Source organism: Rhopilema esculentum, chromosome 2 (assembly GCF_057945365.1).
Source record: "Rhopilema esculentum isolate cy_ngs chromosome 2, ASM5794536v1, whole genome shotgun sequence".
Classification (NCBI taxonomy): domain Eukaryota; kingdom Metazoa; phylum Cnidaria; class Scyphozoa; order Rhizostomeae; family Rhizostomatidae; genus Rhopilema; species Rhopilema esculentum.
In genome coordinates, this window is record NC_142816.1 from 3,713,451 (window position 1) to 3,738,546 (window position 25,096).

A 25,096-nucleotide genomic window follows, 5' to 3' on the forward strand; every position below is an offset into this window, starting at 1 on the left:
TTTCTAACCCCCTCGTTGCGAATGGTGCTTAATGTATGTCAATTGAAAAGAACACGATGGAAGATATGTTCATATAAACACGATGTAAAATTTTATCCACGGTGTTTTTTTTCAGTATAGCAAAAATACATGCAGATACCAATGAAACAAGGCGATTCTATTTGTGGACAACTCACTACTTAATCAACAGTAGATGTATTTCTCTAAAATACTTCGCTACAAACACTGCCTATCTACAAAACAAAGACTTCTACATAAAGCAATATTGTGACAATGATTATAAAATACAGAAGGTGACTGAAACTTCGCTGCTTGCGGCAGAGCAAAAACGTCTTCCTTTGATGCCTACAACTGCCTATGGCTTTTCAGTGTGACTTCATGAAAATTCACATTGTGACATTTTTACTTCGGACCACATAACTCCGGGAAGTAACCGAGATTACAAAATCGGTTAAATACTGTATGTTAAAAATTGGGCGAGATTTGGATAACAGATAATTTGTCCGACTAAAGTTTTCAGACTACCGTAATGCCTCAAATGAGCGCCTGGGCGCTTATTTAATTTTCGAGGCTCCAGGGTGGGCGCTTATTCGAGGGGGACGCTTATTGAAAAAGTAGATTTGGGTGCAAATTGTGTTGTTCATTAATCTTTCTTGTTGAATTGCTTTCCAATTATGTTTTCGTTGAAAATTAGAATAAGCGCCCATTTCTGAAGGTTGAAGGATGGGCGCTTATTCGAAGGGCCTGGGAAGCTAAGTAATCTGGGCCACCATGTTGAAGTAAATCGAATGACAAAAGATTTACACAACAATATTGTAAAACAATCAACCTTTTATGCAACATCCTTCCTTCAAAAAGAAGACATGAACACTAGCTCAGAGGTAGGCCTAGTATATTGCAAAGTCGGGGCTTTACCGCAGGTGCAGAAAATAGCAAGGCTAAATAGGACACAACCCTCACAATCAACAAAGATACCTTCCATGCATAAACACCAGTGTGCAAATCGTCCGGTAACAACCACATTGGTGGGTTGTAAGTTTACTACAAATAGTCTAACAAATCTAATAATTATTTCAATGCACACTTTCAATATGAACTTTCCTTGTCAGTTCAAAGATTGCGATTGTCCTCCCACAAACTAAGATGTTATTGACACTCGAAGCCTTGTAGTTAAACCCCCTCCTTTTCTGTACAATCTTATAAATGATAGTTTAGGATCTTCGAGAAATCAACAATGTTCTAATACAACAGGTCCTTTACAAGGTACCTATTGCATGCAACAATCAAAATCTGTCCCTTTAGTTTAGTTGAAACTAAACTACTGCAACTGCTTCCTTGTTAAAAATGCAGCATCCTATCGCATTAAACTCGTCCTTGCTTTTTGGCCAACTATAAATTTGTTTACCTCGCAAAAACTCAGGCAGTTCTTTTTGCTTCACATCTGCCAAAATAATTATGAGGTCGGAGTTCTTTTTTCTTTCGAACATTTTGTCAACAACAAACTGCAGGTCGTTACAGACTCTGTTTACATCATTTGAGCATTTCGCATCCGTATTCCCGGCTTGCCATACTTGGCAGATCTATGAGAAAACCCAATAACATGGTGAACAAAATAAACATATCGTTAGGGCCTATGGGAAAATGATTTTTCCGAAGCAGGACAATAAAACAAAAGAAAATGGAAGTGCCATGTCCAAATCTCACCTTGTTTTTGTTTTTTACTAAGGAATGTTTTGGGGGCTTAAGAGCTTTGCCCAAAGGAGGTAAAATGTGACAACACGAGTAAAGGCTCAACCCCCACAAAACCCCCACCAAACCCCTAAAATAGGTCTAATATAGGCTCAAGAGCTTTGCCCAAAGGAGGTAAGATGTGACAACACGAGCAAAGGCTCAACCCCCACAAAACCCCAACAGAACCCCCACCAAACCTCCACCAAAATAGGCCTAATACAATCAATGAAACATACCAAAACAACAGCAGTCCATCAGCAAAACTCATCAATTTGTACTTGCCATATCCAAGTCAATTTGAAATGGATATAACTTTGTAACAGAAATATTTTTATGATGTATAATTTTATGAAATATTTTAGAAAAAAAAACAATTGAACGGCACTGCCTGAGCGTCTATCAGTAAACCAAAATCTCAAAAGCTACTTAATCATTGCACAAACAAACACTAAAAATACCTTCAAATACTCTTTGGATATGACCAAAATTATCTTCTTAGATTCAGATAGCTGTTTGTGACACCATCTCGCCAATCCAAGCTCAGAGATCTCGGTTTTATGGAGCAAATCCATGATAAGATTGATTGAAAAATCCTTTCTAAATTTCGCCACGAGGTTTTGGACACTCTCCAGGTAATTCTCGGTGTCCGGAAAATAGGAGACATAAACTTTCTCTAAAGAATAAAAGTCAGTAAAATAAGATCAACACCAAATTGTAACGAATTGTAATAAACTATAATTGAATGTACTTAACTTCATATCCCGTCCCGTCCCGTCCCGTCCCGTCCCGTCCCGTCCCGTCCCGTCCCGTCCCGTCCCGTCCCGTCCCGTCCCGTCCCGTCCCGTCCCGTCCCGTCCCGTCCCGTCCCGTCCCGTCCCGTCCCGTCCCGTCCCGTCCCGTCCCGTCCCGTCCCGTCCCGTCCCGTCCCGTCCCTATTACTTAAAAATACCCAATATAAAACTACGGAGCCACATCACATAATATAGCATAATGGATTCAGTCTCCAACGAAATAAAATGCTCTCAACATTACAAATATTATTGAAAAAACTTAAGAATTTTTATCGTTCAATTGTACTTTTGACTTTTGCAAGCGATACATATTGCAAAACAATACAAGCAAAACAATAATGGTTATGTATAATTTATGTTTGTTATTTTAGTTGGTGATAATTTGAATTAGTTGGTCCTAATGCACTGCACTGCACTGAGCTAGATAGCATTGTAACTGATGAAAAACAGATAGCGCACCTTTTTCGGGAGGAGGAGGGACTTTTACCACTTTGCTTCTTCGCAGAAAAAAGATGACGACAAGAATGATGACGGTAATTACAACAACTGTAATTAGAGCAGCGATCAACCCTTTTTTAACTGGATCACTCTTTCCTTTATCTGAAGAAACAAAAGTTATTGATAATTATTATATATGATTATTGATATTTATCTTAAAAAAAAAATTTTTTTCTGGTACAATTTACTTACATTGATCGTTATTAGAGCATTATCGCACGCAATCTATGGAATCTTTACGTCAAAAGATATCGATTCTCTAAAAATGTTTTGAATTTCTACAATACAATCTGAAAAAAAATTAGGAGATTTTGCAGAGCCAAATGAGTAAAGGTTCCTCTCCCTAAGATTCTGGTAACTTTTCCTTGGATATAACATTTTTGAACCAGGCAAAAACCAGTAACTAATTGGAAACTTTATTGTTTTGTAACTAAGTAGAAAAATTCATATTTTCGATGACCGTATCTCAGCCAGTAGACCCTCTGGAGTTCGTTACGCTATGACACAAGTGGGGCGAAAACCGCAGTAAATTTAATGGTGGCCTATATCATCGAGATTTGTAAATTCTTCTGTAGCTCAAACAAGATCCACTGTGAATGAACGAAATTCAGATTTTCACTCTGTTTTGTTTCACGAATCAATGAAATTCAGAATTATTTTTGTTTATTCGAAAGAACATTCAAGGCCAAAAAACAAAAGATCGGCCTCTATCCACCATGATTTTGTTTCTGTTTCGCCTCACCTGAGAGATTTTTGCTACAATTCCAGACAACGATGATTGAGACTTTTCAAGAAAAGATGAAGCCTTCTCTTTTCATTGAAAAATAACTTTTCCGCTCCCCCGATTCAATGTTGGATGCACGTTTTCGAAGCACAAATGACAGAACTTCTTTTCAAACATTGACTCAGGGGAAAGAGGGAATTCGAATTTGCAGGGGCAACATGAAGCAGAAAATTGCAAAAACTGAATTTTGTCAACTTTGTCCGGGATTGTAGCTATGGAACAATAGAACTCCATCATGGAGTCGCGAGAACACTGCAACACACAACTGTGGTTAAAATCACCTGATAGCTTAATATTGAATTGAATAACAGCTATTGAAGCCAACTAACAACTATTTAAAAAATTACCTTTTACGCTGTCAGAACTGCAAGGTATAAATCTTTGCATTGTCTCATTCAGTTTATGGTAAGTAGGGTATGCTACAACCTAGGAAGAATTGAAAAGTAGTTGTTCTTCTGTGGAGTTCTTCACGCAATTCAGCGTGTGTGTGTCAAATAAAATTATCTAGACAATTTTTTTGCGGTACAGAACTCAAAATGGCTTTGAAAAAAGCAAACATTTCACAACATACTACTAAAAACTTTTTCGTCTGACACTCCTCAGAGCATAAAACGTCAGAACAAGGGTCCGAAAGAACACGATGAAAAATATATACCCAGTTGTGGATCGAAATAGGCCAATCAGAAAAACGCAAGCACAAAACCGGTGTATATTCCAATCAGTGCCGCGTGCCTAAAGAAAAAACTACCAATGGAGTCTAAGAGAGAAAACGAAAACGAAAATCATCTAGCAAACGAACAACATACCCCTGTCAAACTAAGGATCGTTTAGATTATTTTTATTCCTTGATTCTGAAATTGGCAATAAATGAAAGAAAAAATAAACATTTACCCTAACGTGAATTGTGTCTGTCTCATCAACACCATTAACTTGATGGGAGAAGACAGTCTGAAAAAGAAATCAAGATCATCTATTAACTACTGTGACACTGGAGCACAGCGAATATGTCGTACATAATGTCTCTGGTCGTACGTGATAAGCAAGGGATTTGAATATTTTTATTCTTAGCAAAACCTAGGGAAAATGTTTCAGCATACTAAACAGAATTGAAAAATAAAAAAGTAAATAATTGTCTTTTTTTCACAAAGTATGGTGTATTATTACTATTATTATTCTTCCAATAGGCTAATGCATAAAAACATGCAAGCTGCAATTATATGAACATCCAAGATGAAAGATACAAACCTTCTCGACTTGATGACACTTAACCTTGGAAGGACTTGTTATAACATTTTTTGGAGCAATTACATAAACGACCTGAAAATGGGTGAACCGTTTGTTTTTGTAATCTGCAAATGAAAAGCAATTAAAATTAATGAAAATCCCACAAAGAAGTCTAACAAAAAACAGAGAGCATCATTTTAGACAAAATCGTCCGGAAGACATAGAGCTTGATCAAGTTAAGCAAAGATACTTTTTGAAATAATGGTCTCTTTATGCGAGACAACGGCCGGAGTGGTTCACTGTCAGATAAACTGGGATCGAAATTTCATGTCAATCATTTCATGTCGATCATTCATGTCAATCATTCATGTCAATCATTCATGTCAATCATTTCATGTCAATCATTCATGTCAATCATTCATGTCAATCATTCATGTCAATCATTTCATGTCAATCATTCATGTCAATCATTCATGTCAATCATTCATGTCAATCATTCATGTCAATCTTTCATGTCAATCATTCATGTCAATCATTCATGTCAATCATTCATGTCAATCATTCATGTCAATCATTCATGTCAATCTTTCATGTCAATCATTCATGTCAGTCATTCATGTCAGTCATTCATGTCAATCATTCATGTCAATCATTTCATGTCAATCATTCCAGTCATGGATACCAAAGATTAGCAAAGAGGACATCAGCTCAACAAATGTCCGGTGAAATCTTTGCTTAGATCCATTGCATCCGGTCTAGTTAGGGTTAGATCATAATCCGGTCATAAAGAAGCGAAATGTTAGGAGAAAATCCTTACACGACCAAACATAGGCGAGGCGATCGAAAGATGGCAAATTAATTCACAGACCTTCAGGTGGATCCCAGTGAATAATAAAGCTTTTCTTGTTAAACTTTCCCGCTTCTAGACAAGTTACTTTCGACACATGCGCGCGGCCAGCGTAGTCAGCCGGTGTGCTCCCCATTAATGGTGCCAAGCAATCTGTAAGGAGAGGGTATACATTTTTATGGCATAAAGCTCGCATCTTCGAGAGCTCACACTTAATCTACTTCGAATCCCACGACAACCTGCGAGTGCAATGAGAAAAGCTCAGGTTATTGCCTTTGCAAACCATGACAAAACCATGACATTAAAGAGAAATTGTAAACCATGACATTTAAACGCCAAAGAAAAAAAAATGGAACATGTGACCGCAAAAGCGGCTGCAAAAAATTTCTATACGTCACGCATCTTGATTGAGATGGGCCATTGGAAGTCATTATGATTACATTAAATATCAATGCATTACATTTTATGATTACATTTTTCAGATGTATATTTTTCATATCATGCACAGGATACAGTCTATTAGAATGGCGAGGCTCAAAGTCGCTAAAATATGAGAAAAACTAAAGTATAATGCCAGAATCACGCTTTATCAAGACTTTTTATTTATCTCAGTTTTCTCACAAAACAAAACAACTGTCACTTTCACACTATATAAATGCCTTGTAATACACTCATCCGATCTGTGAGTGAATAACTCTACAGGGTAATTCAATGACTTTTTTCGTATTTTGATGCCACATTCATCGTTCTCTCCTGTTATTGTTTAAGTTTATGATGAAGCAACACATAAGATTTGAACTTTTTCATTGATCTCAAGGCGAAATTACACCTCGTGCCGTGCAAGAATAATTTAAGGATAATTTTAGTCTAAAAATTAGAATATTTTTTAAGAATATTGAGGCTCGCAAAAAATTAGATATTCTTATAAAAAAAAGTGTGTAGATTTTTCGGCTAGGCCATGCTTGACATTTTAGTTAGTCGTTCGCGAAAAGGATTGTTGTTGGTAGTCTTGAAGCAATGGTTGCCGGTTAGAAATTGGTCTTTGACAGAAGGAAAGCTAAATGTCACGTGACTTGTGATACATTCCATGTTTTTAATTAAAGTGCAATGCAAAGCAGGTTGGAAAAGCATAATTAACGAGGCATACTTGAATCTGTTCCAAAGGGAGGTATTGGTGCCCTCGAAGGCATAGTCAAATTAGTTGGATCAGGATCTGTAGGGAAAAAACAGAGAATCTGGAAGTTCAAGAGACCACGAGAAAATACCACTTCTAAGATGCAAAGACAATTAAGGTACAACACGGTGCAAGGATGTTTAGCTATGTATCGGTAAACAAGAATATTGTAAAAAATTTTCTATTATTATCATTAGTATTACGTGAGGAGTGATACAAGTGTCAACAAAACAGGGGTGCCAAAGAGGGGGTTTTGGGATCCCAGCCCCCTTGTTAGAATTAAGAGAAAGTTTGGAGGGTTTAAGCCATCCCCACATACAAGTGAGCACATGCTTGGCTGGACGAATTCTGTGTTGGCGAATCTTGATTATGCCATTGGATTTTCCGTGAATAATTAATTTTCTGTCAGTCTTTTTGGGCCGGTGAATATTTCAAATGAATCTAAAAACCCAACAGAGAAACCTTGACAAGAATGGAAGTGTATTTGGTGTGGTCATGGTTGTGGCCGTGGGCATTGTCATGGGTGTGGCTTCTAAAAGTTGCCTACAGTACAGCCCCCTCCTTACTCTTATGACAGCACCTCGTTTACAAAGGCTATAGTAGTGAGAATGAAATTAAACAAGCGTGAGCCTGGCTCGCAGCTCCTGTAATACGAATTATAGATAAAACGTTTTCGAAAGTCGTAACAAATGAAGATCTTTCTTAACTAGTGCACGATGTTGTGAAAACAGAGCTTCAAAAGTCTTTGTATGCAAGGTTGGACGATTCTAACTTGGGACTCAGAGCTTCACGCTTAATATGATCTTCTAGCAAAGTAAATAAAGATTGTAGAGAAATCCTCGCTAGCTTACCTCCAGGTCCGACAGTGATAATATCTGCAAGAAAATAAAGAAATTAAGAGCTACTGACATGACTAATAATTAAACCTACATAGCTGCAATTTCTGCACATCAAGGTGTTAAAAAAATATCAGTTGTTAGGGCAGGGGCATCCTGAAAAGCAGTCAATGAAAGACGCTGACCCTTACACTAAAAGCGACTTCCATACCACACGACATTCGACTGAACAAGATGATAAAGGCTATGTGCTTGAACCGCTTTGAGCAATCACAAGGCTGAATAAGGTTAAGGCTTGCAACATTTGTGTAGGTACTGCAAACATAAGTAGTCGAAGAAACAGACGTGTCATAACTGGGACAGACAAAATTTAACTGAATCCACTTTCAGGGGTGTGTTACACAAAAGCACCTGCAAAGATAATTTAATGGAGAGGAAAACACTCTGTCATGCAAGCACACAAGAGAGATTTTCAGCTTCGTATTCTTCAAAAGGATTCATATTTAATCAACTACATCGGTGTAGCTAATTGAAGTTTGTATTTGTTAGTTGAAAGGTAATTGAAAGAACGTATCCTTACTTGCTGGAGGAGTGAACGGTGGAAAGAGAGTAGGAAATGTGTAATTTAGCACCAATGGTCCTGCAATACAATTTAAAATTTGCAAACAATAGAAAAAATACTATATAATATAATACTAAAAGTTAACAAATTTATAAAAACTCTAGTCAATCAGTATCGATAAAAACGCCTTGGTAACGTGCAATAGGGTCTTTTTGTCATTGACGCAGAGAAACAAATTTGTTTTATATAACTTGTTAAATATGGTCACTGTCAAAGTATTAACAATTTCTAATGCCCAGAGTGCAGAACCCAAAATTGCAATAAACCCACAAATTCCTGGGAAAATTTACAATAAAAAAGGTGGCAAAATATAGCAACCTATAAATACACGAAAGGGCTCAACTTACGTTTTGGAGTGTCAGTTGTATCCCGCTTCTTTCGACTCTTGCCTTCACCTTGAATAAAATAGAATAATATAAACTTTTGTTAGAGGGGTGATATGAATGATTCAAAGAGCATCTCATAGAGGGGGGGGGGGAGGGTGGTAGGGCATTCTTCAAAGACTTTAATATCTCTTTGCCAACTGTTGAGATTTTCTCTCACAATTTTCCAACTCCCACATCCCATGTTTAAGAAGTGAAGGCTTCAAAAGCAACAGCAATGAGGGAAGGTAGATAAAAATCCATGCCATACAAAATAACAATTTTTTTTGTAAATATCTTATTTCATGCTATTCAAAGCAGATTTTAAACAGCTAAGGGTCGAATAGAGTTTTATGCCAAATGAAATAGGATATAATTATATTTAAATATAATAATAATTATATTTAAAAAACAAACCTCGGTTGCATAACGAATATTTCTTCATGTCAATATTGCACTTAACGGGTAGTGGTAGGGCAATCACCTAAAACACACGAGTACAACATTGCAATAATTGGCAAAACAAATGAAAACAAAATTGCTCGCGAGTGAAAACAGAAAGTGAGTGCCTCGAGTCCAGTTTAATTACTGACTGAATCAATAAAAAGAGACGACTGTAAGTGTTATAAACAAACGAAATCGAGGTTAGCATAATTATTGCGTATGTTAATTAATGACAAAAATTCCAATTACAGCAGAGGCCGAAAACTGGGATTTGAAGAGAGCTGTAAACTACCAAGATAGAGTGAACGTCACTTACAGCCAGGAAAAGTTCGTCTTGGCCACTGAATCCTTTGCTTTTATCAATCAGGAAACTGGTCACATTCTTGAAAAAAAAGTATTTGTCTTAAAAACTTGGCATAAAAACATATGGAGAAGAGGAAACATATAAAAGATGAAAAGCATATTGTCTGTCTGCAAAACATGAGACATTTTTAAGATGTCAATATGCGGCTACAAATCACACAGAAAACAGTCAACATTTTTTGGGAAAATGGCTATCTCAGGCCTTCGTTCGCACAGTACATGCTAAAGAGTGTGACGTCATAAAACAGACAAATTTTAGAATTTTTTACTTTAGACTACATAGCCTGAAAGAACACCATGAAATACTTCTAAAAATGGAAAATCAGTTAAACATGTTAATAACGCGGAGATGTAATGTATAGCAAACGAGAAATTTGCAGTTTGTTTGGGAAAGGACCTGTGCTCATGAGGCGAAAATTCAGCCAATTCCTAAAATATTTGACTGTTTTTGCATATTTAGAGAAATTATATGATGCTATGTCAGGGTACGTGATGCAAATGCGAAAATTCTAAAAGAGTTTTGTGACGTCATCACTTTAGAACTCTAACACTAGGTAATTTTCGATTTATGTCAAAAAAGCTTTGATGAACAACCATTTTGGCTTTCAGGTTCATGAGTACCTTTAAACAACTTAAATAAGTCTCTGAAACAGCAACTGTGACGATTAGACTTATGAAAACGACGCTCAATGCATTGAATCTGCATGTAACAAACATAAACAGAGCTACATCAAAAACTAATAATTCATTTTCTTGCAAGATCTCTAAATCAGCTGCTTTGATATTATTCTGCTTAATGCATAGAATAGTCATATCTCCTTTGCATTGATGACATATTAAAAAGAGCGATTAGTTGATTATATGGCAAAAACTACCTTTAAAAATTCAATGTAACATTTATGTTCAGAAAGATTTATTTAGAAAGACAAATTTCTAAATAAATATATATATATAATATATATATGGCCAAAAGACTATATATATATATATATATATATATATATATATATATATAGAAATTTGTCTTTTGATACTTCCGTAGCACAGTGCTCAATACGTTAGCACGTAGAGCGTGATATATCATAGATTGAAGAAAGTAAAACTACATGGTTTATCTCTACAAGCCTGTTTCGTGAGTAACTCACTCTTCTCCTGAAGAGTGAGTTACTCACGAAACAGGCTTGTAGAGATAAACCATGTAGTTTTACTTTCTTCAATCTATGATATATATATATATATATATGGAGAAAGCTACCTTTTCAACTTCAAAACAGCGTCCTTGTTCCATGCCTTTTCGGCTTCTGAACCGATAGTTTATTTGATAGCCATTACATTCTCGAAGTTCTGAAAAAAAGACAAAAAATCGATCTATTTCTATTGTATATTCTGCCTTACTGATTTCTTTTAAGTTAGATTTTACAAAAAAAAGAAAAAGTTGATTGGGAAACAAACAGCACAAACAATAATATACGAACTTATTATGACAGTTTGGAATGCATAAACCTTGAGTGGTTTTGGCATGTTTTGTACGAGGCGGACACTTGGTCAAATATTGGGGGGCAAGCCTATTATCTTGATAAGATTACGTCACAATATCCCATTGTTTTAGAACAAAAGACTATTGACCGCCCCCCTTCGCCTCTCAGGTGCCCGCCACTGGTTTGGTACAAAAGTTCAAAAAGTGCCATTTTCAGACGATTTTGTCCATGGCTCTACAACTTATGAAACATCAAACAATGCAACATCTATGGTTGTGTTGGTTCCCCGACTGACAGTGGCTGAAATGTCATAGTGATGTAAAAACTATCGATTTTTCAAAACCTGTATCAGCCCTGTATCGTGTCCTCTAAAATATTGGGGGGGGGGGAGGGGGGGGAAGCGAAATGACTGGAACTGGTGTATTGTTAAGAAACATAAAACTTTAGAAAATAAAATGAAAACGGCAGAAAAGACAAGTTTTCAGTATAAATCTTTAGTAACCTAAGGGTCTTTTCCACTTTACTAAAACTCCTCCTTTTTGTCCAATGCAAGCTAACGAAATTTGTCTTGAAAAAACGACATCTTTCAGCCGTGAATCAACCTTTCCAACTCTTATGACGTCACAATCTGCAAATAAAAAAATAGCAGATATATAATTTGTATACTCTTGGAAACAAAAATCAAAATTATGGGCAAACAACGATGAGTTTTTTAATTTGGACTGCGTTCCATGAAAAATGATTTCTTAGGCGTTCACCCTATGAAAATTACTCTACACTCGATTTCTGGTAGAGATAAATGTAAAAACGAATTTTGTACAGACACTCGAAAAGATTCAATACTTCCAGTTGATATAATCGCTTTACATCTAGAATCCCTGCCAAGTCTTTGGAGCAATAATTTCAGCTTTCAAAAGAAAATTTAGTCATTCCTCTCTCAAACTTTGAACGTTGGTTTGCTATAAAATGATTTTGGAGATCACGAAGTTCTATACTTCCTGTGACTTGAATGATATTTGGTAGTTTGCTGGGTGATCCAAGTACCTTTGGCGGGCATTGCAGTCAAATTAACATAGATCTATTAAAATTTAGCCACAGAATAGGAAATAGGAAATAGGCAGAAGGGTAACTCTCGTCGGTTCCTTTGTTGTTTTTGAAGCCTGAGTCAACAACAGAATTCCTTAAGTCCCTTTTAACCTCGATTTCATTAAACGAACTTAGCCATGACAAAGTATCATTCATTAATAAGATATAAACGAATTATGATATATAATTGAATTTGTTCACAATCAGGGGGCAGTTTGTTTCAAATAAAGTTGTCTACTTTCCTTCTTTTTTTAAATTTCCACGACAGATACATGCTAAGGCTCGTATAAGTTAACGCATGCACTAGTTTTTTCAGCCTTCACCTGATAGGCAGGAGTTCCCCATCTGCCTAATTTCTATTCTGTGATTTAACGTCAGTTTCTTAGAAAAAGAATAACTTACTTCCTTCTGTCAAAATAGCTGGGTCAACCAGGTCGTGAAATGCCTTCGGTATTGGTGGCATTGCATCATACTTGCGTAGACCTGGAGGCACGGGGCCTGTGGAAGTTCAAAAACATTTTAAGAACGCAGACATTATGAATGTAGGTAAAATAAGAACAAGTCTATATGCCGTATTTCCTCTAAGGAACGCCGCCCTCTGGTAAACGCCGCCCTCTGGTAAACGCCGCCCTCTACTGAACGTCGCATCTTCAGCCAACCATTTGTAAGAAACACCGCCAAAAATTTGGATTTTGAAATAAACGCCGTGGCGTTTTTTAGAGGAAATACGGTAAGGGAATTCTATAACGTGACGTTCTGGATAAATCCTTTGAAAAATCGTTGAGAGTTATTACTACATCTGGAATTACCGAGAGCTTGTGAGAGGTATGTCACAGCACGCATTGGAATCACTGTTACATGATTTGAGCTACAGGCGCTCCCCTTTCCGTGATGTCTAAGCGACCCTTCGGTACCGATTCCGGCACTTGCCATTTCTATGTATCCAAGGTAACAAACATTTGATTAGTCCGTAGAGCAGGAAGCTTCTAGCGCTGAGTTTCAATTGTACACAAATACACGCTTTTTTTATAAGGAACCTACCCCAAGGCCCAGTTCCAGGAGTTCCTTATTCGTAGACCTCAAATCATCAAATTGTGGTACCAAAAGTTCCTTAATAGTCCCTTAAATTTCACTGCATATCAAATGCCATAATACTCAAACAGGAAAAATATAAAAATTTTGAAATTCGCCTTTACTTGTGGCTAGAGCTCTGGAGCAAAAACACAAAGGAGGCTATGTATAGTGAAAATCTCACTTTCGGTGTTTTGACTACAATAAGCATTAACACTTAATAGAGAGAGGGACGATATGCGGAAACTACTCAATGAAACACTTGACACACGAATAGCAAACAATATTTAATGCCTGCCAAAAGTCTAGGAACACTTGCTATAATTTACGTTGTGCACGAGCTGCAACATCCCCTCCCCCCTTGTACAATGTTGTGCCACGGAAATATGAATAATCCTACATGTACAAGTGATACATTTTTACATAGCTATGGTTTTCAGCTAGCGAATCAACATTGTATGAGGGGGAAGGGGGGCCACACCCTCCTTGTTGACATGGAAATAGAAAGGAACACGCGAATTCACAAAAATCTCAGGGTGTTCCAAGGACTTTTGGCAGGCATTGAAGTTCTTGATGCATTCAGTTATAAAAAAATTTCAAATCGAAAAGTTCCTAAGGAATTTCGTTTTTAATAGTGTAAGTTCTTTAAATATTTCGGCCTTCTACATGTAGATTCCTTATAAAGTGGTTCCTTATAAAAAAGCGTGTACAACAGACTTGAAAAAAAATTGTCATGGTTATAGATTCATACAAACTGGCCTAAATTTGTGTCATTCCTTCTAAACAACTATTTTGTTATTGCCAGACACTCAAATTACCTACAGGTGAAAAAGAAATGAAACAGCTTTAATTTAAAACAGACAACAGAAAAGTATTTCTCAATCCTTGAAATCCATGTGTGGGAAAAATTTTGTTCACATAGATTGAATTTTTCTGCCAAAGGCGACCGCTGCGGTTTTTGTCTTGTCTTTCCAAAAAAACTTTTGGTTGTTGAATACGAAAGCGTCGTGTTTGAGAAAAACCAACACCATAAGCCACGATTGGGGTCCGGAAAAAGTATTACGATTAACAAGCTTCAAACATGCCAAGGACTTTTCTTACTGTCTTAGCGAATCATAGATCGCTTAGGGTCAGGGGGTGCTCCCCTACTTATATGACATCAAGGAAAACAAATTGCTTATCCGAATTTGTTACGTCCGCATGAAATTGGTTTCTCTTGCAATTCACATGGGGACAATAACCAATCAAAAGCTGAGTGGGTGGACAAAGAGATGAAAAAGGAACGCTTTCTTAGAAGAAAAGAGGTACTGCAGGGTCAGCGCAAAAGGGGCAGGGGGCAATGGCTACAAACTTTTAGCAACATTTAGTGATTACAATTTATAACAAAATCTGTCTACACTTTGCCCCATTCACATTTTCACTAAGGTGGAGGAACCGCTTCAGGTGGATTTCGCTATAAGCTTCCGATCATTACAGAGAAATACTTATTTTTCAGAAATCTTTTCGTCTGTTAATTTAAACTTTAATTCAAGCTAGGTACTTTAGGTTAGCCCAAAAAATCGATTAAAAAAGAGACTGTCGCGCTTACATCTATATTGAAGGAAGCGAGTGACAATTAAATGTATAACAATAAAAGAACTAAGTTATTCTAACTAGAACCATACTAAAAGACCTTAAAAAATACAAGAGCAACGACCTATTCGCCTCGTCGAGGCTTTTTCTGTTTAAAGGTTGTCTTCTTTCCATTGGGTTTTAGGGGAGGCAAATCGAAGGGTTTAAGTTCGACAATCTTTGTTCTGTTATATCTTGTATAATCAATTCAATATATGATTCGAAAAGCACAAGGACAATTTAAAATACATTACTTGGAGATAAAGCAAAAAGCAAGGTTCAATTGTTAGCTTTTAGAGGAAGTTATAAAGCTTCATTTGAATTTTTGCTGAAATATAAAGTTTGTCTGAAGCATGATGCCCTCTATCCATACGCATCAGTGTTGATCAAAATTGAGGACTTTTTATGTAATCAATGCGTGGTAAATTAAATTAGACTCAGTAAACAGCGGAATTAACAAGCTATAAACGTACATTATTTAAGCACAATTTAATTTCCTTGTTTTGCATGTAGCTAAGCAACCCTGCAGGTGAGTACGCCATTTTGCTCCAACGAGACGTCCCCAATTTGTAAATAATCTTTCATAATTGACCAGGAACATACCAGTGACGCCAAGTATGAACTGGTATTTAGTTATTAATAAGACTACCAGCGCAATGTTTACGCAGAAAAAAGGTGGGTGTTGATATCATAACTAGCCGTAAAGTTACGACATTTGGCCGACAGGGTCCGAAAACCTTACGAATGAGCCAAAACATTCCGAAAGATTGCGAGGATCTCTGGAAGAGCTGCGACAATGCATGCATATTTTCGCTGGACGGCCACATGACATACCACAGTCAAAGTACCACAGTCAACATGAAGCATTCGATGCTGTTACAATCAGCATTTAATTAAGTCTGAATTTATCAAAACATAAGAAAATCTTTCGGATATTCTTCTGATTTCCGAATTAGAAGCCAAAGCAGAAGAATAGAAATTTATAAAAATTTCGAAGCCAATATAAACGATATTTAGTGGTCCCAAGATAATGACTCACTTTGTGGTCCCAAGATAATGTAGTCATCGTATACTTTGGAAGCCTTCCGATTTTGCTCTGAAAAAAAATGTGAAGCATCTTTCAACTCTAGCAGCTGGAAACCCATTATTAAAAGTGAAAGTTGAAAATTTCCATCCCTTTGGTGACATGCCTAGGAAATGTTAAGGTAATGATAAAAAACAACTTTATAGGGGGTATGCCTTCTGCAGAGATGCCTTTTTTGGGGGGGGGGGGGTCTTTTTAAAATTTAGAGAGACTTCAGCCAGAGCTCCCCATCAGCAGGCAAGGACAAGAGTGGATGGACAACCCTGAATTGTGTTTCATATTTTCCTTGAATGAGCAGTTTCCTATCAGTCTTTTTGAGTTGGTGAAGAGTTTGAATAATTTGACATATATAACATAGAATCTTTAACATCTTAAATGTGAAATTTATTTATGAGCAGGGGTGAACCTAAAATTTTTTGAAGGGGTAAGGAAGTAATTAATGCTTACAAAAAAGGAGCGTCTCACTCTTTAAGGGTGTGGTCAAAATATAATATGTGTTTCTGTTTCAGATCTCATACTTTAGTGCCACACTTTGAAAGTTCAACTACTGGAGAAATGTTTATACGTTGCAATTGTTGCAAAAAGGTTACAGGAAGAGTACAAAAATTGCTTCTTTTGCCCTGCAAAAATCCTTAATGCTGACACACAAAGTGTTGGGGGGTACTGCACACCTCCAAACCTCCCTTTTGGTGACACCCCTGTTTAGGAGCATGTGCAGAAGATTTATGTACATCCATCACTCTTCAGAATAAAAATACTTGGTGATGACCAAACCATAAGCCTGGTGCTATAGGTTTGTTGTGAGGGAGCTGTACGGTTAGAATTTTAAATGGATCCAATTGGGCAGACAACTGCAGCTATTCTAAAGTTTAAAAGAACAACAGGCTTTGATCTTGAAACAAAGAAAAGAAATATGCTCAACTGTGACACAACAAAATTGTAGTGACCCAAAATTCTCTAAATACCCAGATTAAAACCATTGTTCGTTTTTGACTTCAAGCTAACCCTTAGTAGTCAATAACACTTTCTATGTAGTACAAAGGTTTAGCTATTCCTACAAAATTTTAGTTTTCTATATATATATATTGACTTCACTCACTCTTTTGGAGACTTAATTATTCTTTATCTTTTCAAGACATTCTTTTTGTGTTGTGAGATAATGCTTATTTAATGATGAATCTAGAACCAATGCATTTAAAAGCAATAAAATAAACTTCATAACAAAGTCATTGGGACATACCCTTATCTTGTCTCAAGCCCTTGCGAGAACAGCTGTCAAGGCAATCCTTGATCAAATAGGAATTCTCACCATGCTGCAAATAAAGAGAACAATCAATTATTCTTTAGACATATCATTTTAAGTCATCAAAAAATAAATCATTCATATACCACTGAAAAGTGGAAATTATAAGTACTATGTTAATTTATAGGATCATTTACAATATTAGCTTCAGGAGGGAAGCCAACAATTCTTTTGGAGGGGTACAGAAATGATTTTTGCCAACAAAAAGGGCTTGTCGCACTCTTTAAGGGTAACCTTATATGCTGCTTTTATGCATTTCTATTTTCATATTCATTAACATTAGTGCCATTATTTAAAAGTTCAACTGCTACAGAAATGTTAATTATGTCCCTATTATCGCAAGTAGGTTACAAAGTGAGAAAAAAATCCTTCTTTTACAAGGCAAAAATATTTCATGTGCCAGCGGACAAAGTGTTGGGGGGTACAGCGCCACCTCCGTACCCCCTTTGACAACACCCCTTATATATTTATACATAAATCTTTTATATAAAGAAACCGGAGGACAAAGATTACAAATAATGAAAGTTAAGAAGATTGATCACAGGGAATGACATATCGACAATACAGATTAAAGAAAGCAATTGTAAAGATTAGCTAAGAAAGTGACTCAAAACACCAATAATTGTCGACAAAAAGCAAATCATGTACGCAAGATTTAAATAAATTAGTTGATCCCAATTGTTTTACTTTAACAGCCTTGATACCTGCTTTTCAGGATATCGGAAGAAAACATAACTGATTGTGTACGTTAGAATATTCTAACGTTCAACCTGGCGGATATTAAAATTGAGACAAAAACATCTTTGGCACAAAAACTTAAGAGGCTTTTAAGAGTTTCAGGAAGAGGGAAATATTCGTTTGTTCACTGTAATGTGATGCAAATGTAATGCAAAGCTGCATGGGGGAGAGTCGGATTTCGCGATTCTTAGAAAACACTTCAAATTCTTGGTGTTCAAACACTGAAATTCGCTTTTAACTGGGTAAAAAACCTATTATCAACCAAGAAAAACTGACTAGAAATCAGCATTTTGTCATTTGAACCATAAACAAATTTCTGATGTGATAACAAAAATAGCTTGTAGTTTGTTGTTATTTTCTGAGGTACGTCTGAGGAATCATTGTGTCACAATACAATCGTAGAAATGTTACTCTTTATATATAAGGCAGATCGTGCGAGGTTCTGTCGCTAATTAATCTGAAATCATAACTAACTTCCAGTAAAACATGGCAAAGTTTTCTGTTCGTGAAGACGATTTACGCCTAGTGAGTTGGAAAGCAAAACTAGTTAAGTTTCGAGAGGCCAGTTTGCGTCGGTTAGCGACCTCAACCTATAGTTCTAATAACATTTACTAGAAAATACACAATATCAGCTTAGATTCGCCTGAATGGATTTATGGATACTAGTTTACAATATCGATAAATTATTTACCTGGTTTGAGGAAACTAGAAGCAATAGCCTCCAACATCTTTTCATACATCTCGATAGGCCTCTCCAACCGGAGTCAAATTCCAATCTATTGATAGCCGACCCGTCAGGCCTAAACAGCAAAGAGGCTATAAAAATTGACCAGAATATAACTTTAGCGCATTTAACCAACATCTTCGCACCATAAACGTCTTTGATAACGAAAATATTCTCAAAAATATTACGTAGCCATACACATCTTTTGTTCGTAACCTAAACAATGATGACTGTCGAAGTTTCCAAAACGTTTACAACAGAAGTACACTATGCTCGAAATGAGTCAACTCGCACGTAACTTCCTCATATAGCCATCACGTGATCACAGCTCCTTCCAAATGGTACAGGAGCAAAGTAATATTTGTCAATAATATTATTGCATTTTGCCCATATTTTTTCAGTCTAATATTTGTCAATATGTGTCAGGGGTATTTCCTTGACCTTAAACATGAGATGGCTATAGTTAAAAAGAGTTTCGATATCTATCGCTAAAATATCTCTCGCTGAAAATTTTACAACATACTAAAAGCTTTTTCATCTGATACTCCTCAGAGCATAAAATGTCAGAATAAGGGTCCGAAAGAACACGATGTGGAAAATTGAATTGGCCCTCTTGCAGCCTTTATTGTGATAGCAGCCGTGATTCCATTTTGGAAATACTCTGAAATTTTTTCTCTCTTTTCTGCAAAACTGTTTGGGTAGAAGTCTAATGACACGATAGCCGGAATATTTAAATGTAAATAATATTGCTATGAAAGTTTGTAAAATCAAACACCTTTCGCATGAAATTTGGCCAGAACGCGATTGGAAACTGTAGCGCACGCATCAAGTGCAAGAGAACCGGAACTCCCACGACATAAAATCTGGCTTAGGTAGACCATTTGAAGTTTCGTCTATCTCAGCATAATATAGAAGCATATTTAATATAGATAGATCGATTTTCAATGACCAATTTTTTTACCTAAAAAGGAAATTCTGACATGAAAAAAAAACATTCTGACATTGAACAGAATTTACATGTGAGAGGCAGTAAATCTAACGATAACATTTTTGAAATTTGCTTTTGGCAGTAAATCTAATAATAATAATAATGATGATATTTTTGACGGATGATAACGATACACTCTTGTTTTCATAAGAACAATTTTATAAGAACACAAGCCTCAAAATTGGTCAAAAGTTAAGAACAAATTAAGAACAAGCTGAGGCTGAGCTTCTGCAAAATGCAATTTTGAGCAACGTTTTTTCTGAAAATCGAGGATTTTTAGCGATGTGTGGGTGCTTTTTCGTCGAATATTCAAACTTTTTGGCAAATGAAGGTTGTCTCACTCACTTTGTTGGCAAATGAGGCCTGAACACCTCCTTAGAGCGAAAAAGCTAACACTCGCACTAATTACACACTCTTACTTTAAGAACAAATTAAGAACAATCCAGCCTCAGATTTTCGAAAAAATTAAGAACAGTGAGCCTGAATTTAAATTTACTGGTTCTTATAAAAAAAGAGTGTACTTCAATAAAGCTTATTCACAAATAATCAACCAAAACCGAACATATTTTATCAGCATAATTGTTAGCTTCCTCAGCTCATGACGGACGTTAAAGAATGAGACAGTTTTTCCTCGAATTGTGAAATAATTCAAGTTTTATCTCAGTATATATGTAATTCTGTAAAATGTTCTGCTAAATTCGCCACTCCTTACCCTGATCCACAAGGAAGCATTTTGGCTGGAAAACGAAAACTTCCTATCAAACAAAAGGCCATGTGACGAATTACAGGGAAATAAGGCAATAGCAATAGCAATAGCAAGTCAACTTCTCGTCCTATTTTTTGCAGGCCCGTAGACACTGGGAGCAGGGGGGCAATGCACCCCCCAATAATTTGTGAAAGTTGTGCTTAAAGATCTTATAAGCACAGCTTGATCTGACAGTATTTCGTAAGGTAGGTATATATAGAAAAAGCTATATTTCTATCCATGCCCCCCCCTTCCCAATCCAGTTTATCTGTCTACGGGCCTGACTTTTTGCCTTCTTTCTTCAAGCAAAAACCACTCCATCTTATGCATCAATGTCAGTAATCAAATAACACATCCAAAAATTTCTAAAAGTTCTTATAAACATCTCTAAATCGAAAGGCATTATTAATTCAGCAGCAATCACTCTTAATACTTTTACTCTTACCAAACGATCTTATCTCTCCTGTTCTGTATTATTCTAGAAAAATTTTGGGGAGAAGCTTGACCCCCGAATCATATTCCTTTCGCAACCACCTCGCCTATCTCTAAAACAGTTGAAACCATCATCAACAACAAAGTCCTTAAAATTAACAAACTCTTATCTGATCACCAGAACAGTCTGTGCGCACATTCTAAACTTCTTTGATGTGAAAATTTAGTCAAAACTTCATACAGTGGCGTCTAACCCACGTAGCGGCAGGGGGAACCGGAGGCTGTGCCCCTCCAATTGAAAATTTTGACCACAACTTGCCCCTCTGACTGCAGTTACTCCAAATTATCTTTTGGCATAATTACAATTTTGTAAGATAATTGTGTTTGAAAGAGACCCTACATCTTTGGAAAAGCAAGAAACTCTATACACTAGACTACTTGAAAAATTGTCAATGTTCAAAATATTTAATATTCAAATTGTTACGATTACAGCTGAGGTGCGAAAGAAAAGAGAAAAGTGTTGCAGCACTAGCCCCACCCTTGCTACTGCCAAAAGGCAGGGGCGTTGTGGCCGGGGGCAGGGGGGCAGAGGAGACGTGGTCCCTTCTGCTTTCCAAATTTGACAGAATTTCGGAAAAATTATTGTTGTGTCGGAAAATTCTCAAATTTGAGCTGTGGGTGAAAGGGAGTACTAAAACGAACCTTTTAGCGACATAAATAACTTGGACTAAAATACTTATCGCATTTTCGAGAAGCAATTCACTTTTGTAAAGAAAATACTAGATTTCTAAAAAAGCAAAATAAATTTCTCAGGATTTACCAATCTCTACCATAGAGTGATTTGCTGCTCGGATTTCGTCAATTAAAGCCTGAATCTTCAAGGGCCAAATTTGGTTATGGAAACATGCAGTATTGGTCATAAATTATATCTTTATTTGGATATTGAAGACCGGGACGGTGCCAATTTTTGTGCCTATCACCAGATTTGAAATTTTTTCCCAGATTTGAAAATTTATGCAGTTATGTTGCATAAGGTAAAGCAAGGAAGAAGTACCATTGCTTTCCGCCAGTGATGTTAAATTTTGAGAATAAAATTTTATCATTATTATTTGCCCAAAAGAATGCAATTTCCGGCAAACTTGACGCATTAAGATTATAAAAAATTTCAAGGTAGTTTCGAGTAAGGGATCTGGGGATACTTCTTCGGGAAAATTGAGTCATACGGCTGCTTCTTTGGCTATCAGGTAGCCTTTCAGGAATCTAATAGCCAGGATACTTGCTTGGTTAACTATTTAAAGTTTAAAAAACGCCTAAACCTTCCTCCGTATAAATTATTGCCCAATTTGCCTTGCTCTAAAATGCATCCATTGAACAGGGCCTCCGACAAAGAGGGTGGCGATGTTTTCCCTGGGGTGGCCAAGACGATTTTTGCGCCCTATCTATATATCGTGGCTATATAAAAGCACGTGTTTCTAGAAGAGAAATCACGCCACTGGCCTCCACTTTTTTTGCAAAACAATAGAACACTTTACAGAATCTTTTGCTATTGTGTTAAATTTTCCCTGGTCCCCCTCCACTTTCCAAAATATATCGGAGCCCATGTTGAATGAAAGTTGCTATCAATGCAAATTGAGTAAAATTATCCATGATTTTGCCTATACGCTTTGTCAGTGAAAAACGTTCAAGCCAGTAGATTTTTCTCACTTTATATACTCTGATCGAGTTTTGCACTGGCCTTCAGCAAAACTGCTGAATCGTAGGATAACCTTCTTCCGATTCACAGCTGTGAAACTTGATCAATTCAATTTTACTATGACGCTGCAAATCTAGTTGCTCAACAGGGTATGCATACCCAGGGACCGTGGAAGCGGGGGGGGCAATAATTTGCAAAATGTACTTTAAATCATACCAATAATCGCCCTGCTTTTGGCTTTTAGCATGTTTAGCCCCCCCCCCCCAAAGAAAACGTTTTAGCTCCCTCAATCTGTAAAATGCTCCGCAGTACTTGTGCATACAAATATGATAAAGAACAAAAGTAGTAATAGGTTAACTAGAAAGTCTTCCTGGTGGTTACGTGTGCTTCAGTCTGCGTTACTCATTCCACTTTTTACCATATTTTTAAAGTCCCGGATCTGTGAAACATAATGCTAGGAAGGTCTCGTGATCTTTTGGTAAGTCTCCTACGCAACCTGCTGCTGCTGACGCACAAACGTTTGAGCAATCAAACAGATACCTTATCATTTGAATTCAAACGCGGAAATGTTTTGCCCTCCTTTCATTCAGCTATCTATGATCGGTAAAATGTGGTAGGATTTTGAAAGTAAAACTGAAGCATCTCTTAACCTTGAAGCAGGTTGATTGCGATTCAATATTATAATTATTAACGGGGGTGTGTTAAGCCCTGGCAAAACGACTAAACGTTTCACTAAACATTTCACTCAATTTTGTTTAGTGAAGTTGAGCGAAGTTTAGCGAGAGTGGCAAGACGTGACTAAACTTTTCACTCAACTTCACTCAACTTTTTTGAACTGCGAGCTGTCTATGACGCTGTTGGGTTGTAGGAGATCTTACATAGGAATTTGCTTTTGGTTTATTTTGTTGCATGCACAAGCAGTGAATAAAAATAAGAATTGGATGAAGCGACAGGAAAGAAAAGACTTTTTAGCACATTGACAACAAAGTTGACTGTTGGAGAAGAAACAGTTGCGTACAACGAGATATGCAGATATCTCATAAAGGCTTTTTGGGTCACGTAGAAACAGGAAAACCAACGAAAACAGACGAAAACCATTGGATTTCCACAGCTAGAGCGCCTGCGCGATCACAAAAAATGTTTAGTTGGTGGCAAAACGACTAAACATTTGCTAAACAACACTAAACGACGCTAAACATTTTAGACCAGGATCAAACTTTCCTCAACAAAACTCAACACGACTAAACAACACTAAACAGGGTGGCAAAACGACTAAACTTTTCACTAAACTTTTGGCTAAACAAAAGTTGAGTGAAATGTTTAGTCGTTTTGCCAGGGCTTTAACTTCATTTATGTCTTTATCAAAAACAGAAAGGACGGGGAGGGTCACTGAATATAAAAAACAATGCCGAGCAATTTATTTATTCACATTTTTTCCGGTTTCAAATCATGAAAGTACCCTTATTATAGTCTATGCCCTTATTAAAAACCCTTCCATAAAATTATTAGCTCTTCCTCCGGACGATTTTTCCAAGCTCGGGATACTTTCCACAAAGAACAAAGAAAGCAAGGTGGGTTTAGGCGTGGCATCTTCAGTTCCTCCGTTTTCATCGGCCTTTCTCGTGGCTACTCTCCACCACAGAGGCTATTGTGGATGGAACCATTTTTCTTTTTTTTCCGCAGTTCCTTTTATCCTTTTCCCTCCTATCTTCTTCCTAAATAGCCCCTGTAGAGAAGGGTACCTCATGTTCATTAACCGTATGACCGCTGAAGTAACTTTGGCTATCTTCATATCGTCTTCACCTTGCTTGCCATAAAACAATGGAATCGGACAGAATGATAATTTGGGCAGAGAATATGACCCGAGTTTAGAGGTAAGCCCGTTGTTACAAAAGTATTTGAGCCTAATTTGTATTGTCGTTTAAAAGCAGCCATTTACAAACAGCCTATTCCCCCCATTGATGCTTACGTATACCCCAGAGGTCTGGTCAAAGCCAGCTACAAATGCGGGTGGGGGAGGTGCACACTGGGATTTTCTCAGAACCAAAACCTAGCTAATAACAGGCTGTTCTGGCGATTTAGAACATGTAACGCGAAGTTTGACTTGACAGAAAAGGGGCTTCGCAAAAACCTTCAACTATTGGCCTCCTAATTCCCCAACAAGACGCTAACCAGAAAAAATAAAGTGAGAAAACAGTCCTTGAAAATGCTGTCATTTTTTCACTTATAAATTGTCTAACTTTACAAAAAGCAAAATTGAAACACAATTTTTCAACACCGAAAAAGAAAGTTCAAAATCATTCTTTCTTGAGAAATAATTTAATACAATAATATCATATCTACTTTGATTGGTATCTCGAAAGACTATAAACTCTTGGAAAAAGCAGCCTGTTGGATACCTACGCTTTTAATCTGGCCGAGCACATGTCTCCCTTGCTTTAGAATCTGCTAATACTTTTTGAAGGGT

The 25,096-nt window shown here is 36.8% G+C and overlaps 1 protein-coding gene across 1 annotated transcript; it reads right to left on the reverse strand.

The window, feature by feature from the left end:
* Positions 1 to 136: 136 nt before the first annotated feature.
* Positions 137 to 19,066, reverse strand: LOC135695433 (uncharacterized). Its single transcript, XM_065214522.2, has 19 exons — positions 18,739 to 19,066; positions 17,247 to 17,319; positions 15,962 to 16,018; positions 12,643 to 12,738; positions 11,657 to 11,782; positions 10,932 to 11,020; positions 9,630 to 9,695; positions 9,287 to 9,353; positions 8,855 to 8,902; positions 8,466 to 8,525; positions 7,901 to 7,924; positions 7,023 to 7,088; positions 5,897 to 6,028; positions 5,050 to 5,153; positions 4,696 to 4,752; positions 4,152 to 4,230; positions 2,982 to 3,122; positions 2,190 to 2,404; positions 137 to 1,580 (listed from the first exon to the last, which is right to left on the reverse strand). The coding sequence occupies exons 1-19, from the start codon at positions 18,907 to 18,909 to the stop codon at positions 1,314 to 1,316; spliced, it is 1,938 nt and encodes a 645-aa protein (XP_065070594.2). The 5' UTR covers positions 18,910 to 19,066; the 3' UTR covers positions 137 to 1,313.
* Positions 19,067 to 25,096: the final 6,030 nt, after the last annotated feature.